Here is a 2,865-nt window from a genome sequence, read left to right on the forward strand (position 1 = left end):
CCCAGGGGACTGAGGTGCCCTCTTTATCCAGATGGAACACCTGGGCCTCCAGGGTCCCCTGACACCAGATGGTCACGGGGGTCCCCGAGGGAACCACAGAGCCCGGCTCAGCCCAGATGGTGGGTTTGGGGAGGGTCCCTGGAAGGAAATCAGAGGCGGGCTCACCAGGCATCCCCACCAGGCCCCAGCTCTCAGGCAGACCTCCCAGACTCCCCCTCCGTGAGCTCCAAGCTGCCCTCCCCATCTCATTGCCAGACACCCCTGCGGAGACTAGGCTGTAGGGACGGCTCCTCCCATGAGCCCCTTCTCCTGTTCTGGTCCCCAGGCCTCACCGTCTGCAGTCTGTGTGTCTGTCCCGTGAGCCCCACCCCCTCACCCCACCCTCTCCTCTGGGACAGCTCCAGTAGAAAAGCATCTAATGCCCACCCTGGTGCCTCAGCAAGTTGGGAGGTCAGGACGGTACTTCCTCACCTGCCACCAGGAGCTCCAGAGGGTCACTGGGGGCGGACCACACCCGGGGGGTGACGCTGCTAAAGCCGTAGCATCTGAACCTCCACCTGTGTCCAGGGGTCACAGGACCCACAAGGAACAGGGCCTGGGTCCACCCATCTGGGCTTCGCTGTCCAGCCAGGGTCCAAGAGGACTTGTCTTCTCCGTCTTTGGTCAGAAGGAATATGTTAAATCCCTGATGGGAGCCACACTGGAGGGTCACGCTCCCTCCCGATGTTACCACAGGACTTGGCAGGGCTGAGAGTCTGGGTTTGCCGTAGAGTCCTAGGAGAGAAGGAGGCAGCTGGTTTTGTGGGGCCCCCACGCTTCCCTCCCCTCCCCAGGGCTGGGCTGTGAGAGGGACAGCCCCTGAGAGCAGACCCCATCCCGAGGGCAGAGCCCGAGGCCCCCGAGTGTCCCTCACCTGTCACCACCAGCTCCAGGGGGTCACTGGGCTCTGACCAGCCAGTGGGGGTGCTGTAGTAGCACCGATAGCTCCCTGCGTGGTCCTCTCCCATGTGTTGGATGGAGAACCTGGCCTTGTCCCGGGGCTCCAGGGGTTTCTGTCTGTCCCAGAGAACCGGGCTTCCCTCTTTACCAAGACGGAACCCCTGGGCCCACAGGGTCCCCCAGCACCAGATGGTCACAGGGCTCCCCCAGAGGACCACAGAGCCGGGCTCAGCCCAGATGGTGGATTTGGGGAGGGTCCCTGGAAGGAAATCAGAGGCGGGCTCACCAGGCGTCCACCCCAGGCCCCGGCTCTCAGCCCAGACCTCCCAGACTCCCCCTCCATGAGCCCCGAGCTGCCCTCCCCCTGCCCACAGCCTGGGGGTGACCCTTGTCCCCACGAGAGGAGGGAGCCAGGCCCTGAGACAGACTCACCGGCCTGCACTTGGGTCCTCAGGCCCACACTCAGCCCTGGAAGAGAGCGCCCTGTGAAAGGTCTGCCCTCAGATCTGAGCAGTGCCTCTCCTCCCCGGGAGCCTCCTGGGCCCTGGGGTCCCCTGACGGAGCAGGGTTGCTGGGGGGGGTATCCCTCCAGACCAGGGCTCCCCCTGCGCCTCCTCATCTCACCGAGACAGAGCAGGGCAGGGAGCGCGGGGGCCATGGCGTCTCCTCCCTGCGGTCCAGGCTGTGAGGATGGAGGAGATCTAGGTGTCCTCTGGACAGACAGACCACAGGGTGTGTCCTCTCCGGGGCTGGTGCTTCCTGTCATGCGATTGTCACATCAGCATCCCCGCAGGAAGGGACCGACCCTCCACAGAGCCGGGCCCTAGTTTCTGCAGGCTGAGGCTGGAGTGGGCAGTGGGTTCGACAGACATTTCAGACCACTTCTGGGGCCTCCCGTAACTCTAAGCTGCCCTAAGCCTTCCTAGTCTGATGGCTTTTCTCCCCCCAAGCATCTGCACCTATTTCTCGGTGTTGGCCATGTGCCTGGCTTAGAGATACGTCTCTGGGCACGACAGATTCAGACCCTGAGCCTGCAGAGTTCAGACTGGCAAACAAAGAAGCAAACAGCAACGGCCACCAAAACCCCCTCAGATACTCTGTGTGTTTGCTTCCTGTGGCTACAGAGCAGCTGCTGGAAGTCACCGCGTTAAACCGACACAGTAATTACCTTCCATTCTGGAGGTCAGAAGTCCAAACTGGAAACCCCGGCATTAAAACCGCAGTGTCGTCAGGCTGCATTCCTCCCAATCACTCGGGGGAAATGTCTCCCCTCACCTTCTCAAGCTTCTACAAACGACCCTCTCCCTGGCATCACCCCTCCCATCTTCAAAGCCGGCAGTCACAGCTCTCCAGCTTCTGCTTTCAAGTCACATGTGTTCTGGCTGTGTCCTCCTTGCCTCCTTGTTTCACCCATAAGGACCTTGGTGGTGACAGGGGACCCCCTGTTCCCCGGATAGTCCAGGACTGTCTCCCTATCTCCACCACTGAGAAGGCATGTTAGGGGACCTGAAAGGGAAATTCAAGGCTCATCCTCAAATAACTAAATGATGATAATAAACACATGACTCACTCTCCTTCCCCATGGAGTGGGGCTGAGCAGGGTGATGAGTGCTGAAATCACAGCGACTCTCCTGCCCACCCTGGACTGATCAGAGGGACAGGATGACAGAGCCTGGGAGGCCACGCTGACCATGAGGATGCCATGGGCAGGTGCCCGTCACCCCCAGCATGCGTTTCAACGCTGAAATTTTCACCAGAAGTCGAGCAGCTCTTCCCCTACATGTCAGTCTCCAAGGCCGTCCCACAGAAGATGTAAGAATCCTTTTTGTTCAGCAAACAATTTCCGCCCATCATAAACCCAGACATGTGCTCCAGGCTTGGTCCAAATGTGCCATGAGGTGATGAGAGCCCAGTGCTGGGCTTAGG

General features: G+C 60.5%; 1 protein-coding gene across 1 annotated transcript in view; it reads right to left on the reverse strand.

The window, feature by feature from the left end:
- Nucleotides 1–2,251, reverse strand: part of LOC104991476 (leukocyte immunoglobulin-like receptor subfamily A member 5) — a gene marked incomplete at its 3' end in the record, with an annotated part of 2,869 nt that extends 618 nt beyond the window's left edge. Inside the window, exons 1-6 of the mRNA XM_010843972.1 lie at nt 2,108–2,251; nt 1,564–1,698; nt 1,372–1,407; nt 914–1,198; nt 472–774; nt 7–138 (exon numbers count right to left, since the gene is read on the reverse strand). Coding sequence (XP_010842274.1) covers nt 7–138; nt 472–774; nt 914–1,198; nt 1,372–1,407; nt 1,564–1,698; nt 2,108–2,114 — 898 coding nt within the window. The remainder of the gene's footprint in view (nt 1–6; nt 139–471; nt 775–913; nt 1,199–1,371; nt 1,408–1,563; nt 1,699–2,107) is intronic.
- Between the last annotated feature and the right edge of the window lie 614 nt (nt 2,252–2,865).

Source organism: Bison bison, unplaced genomic scaffold (genome assembly GCF_000754665.1).
Source record: "Bison bison bison isolate TAMUID 2011002044 unplaced genomic scaffold, Bison_UMD1.0 scf7180017847817, whole genome shotgun sequence".
Lineage (NCBI taxonomy): Eukaryota > Metazoa > Chordata > Mammalia > Artiodactyla > Bovidae > Bison > Bison bison.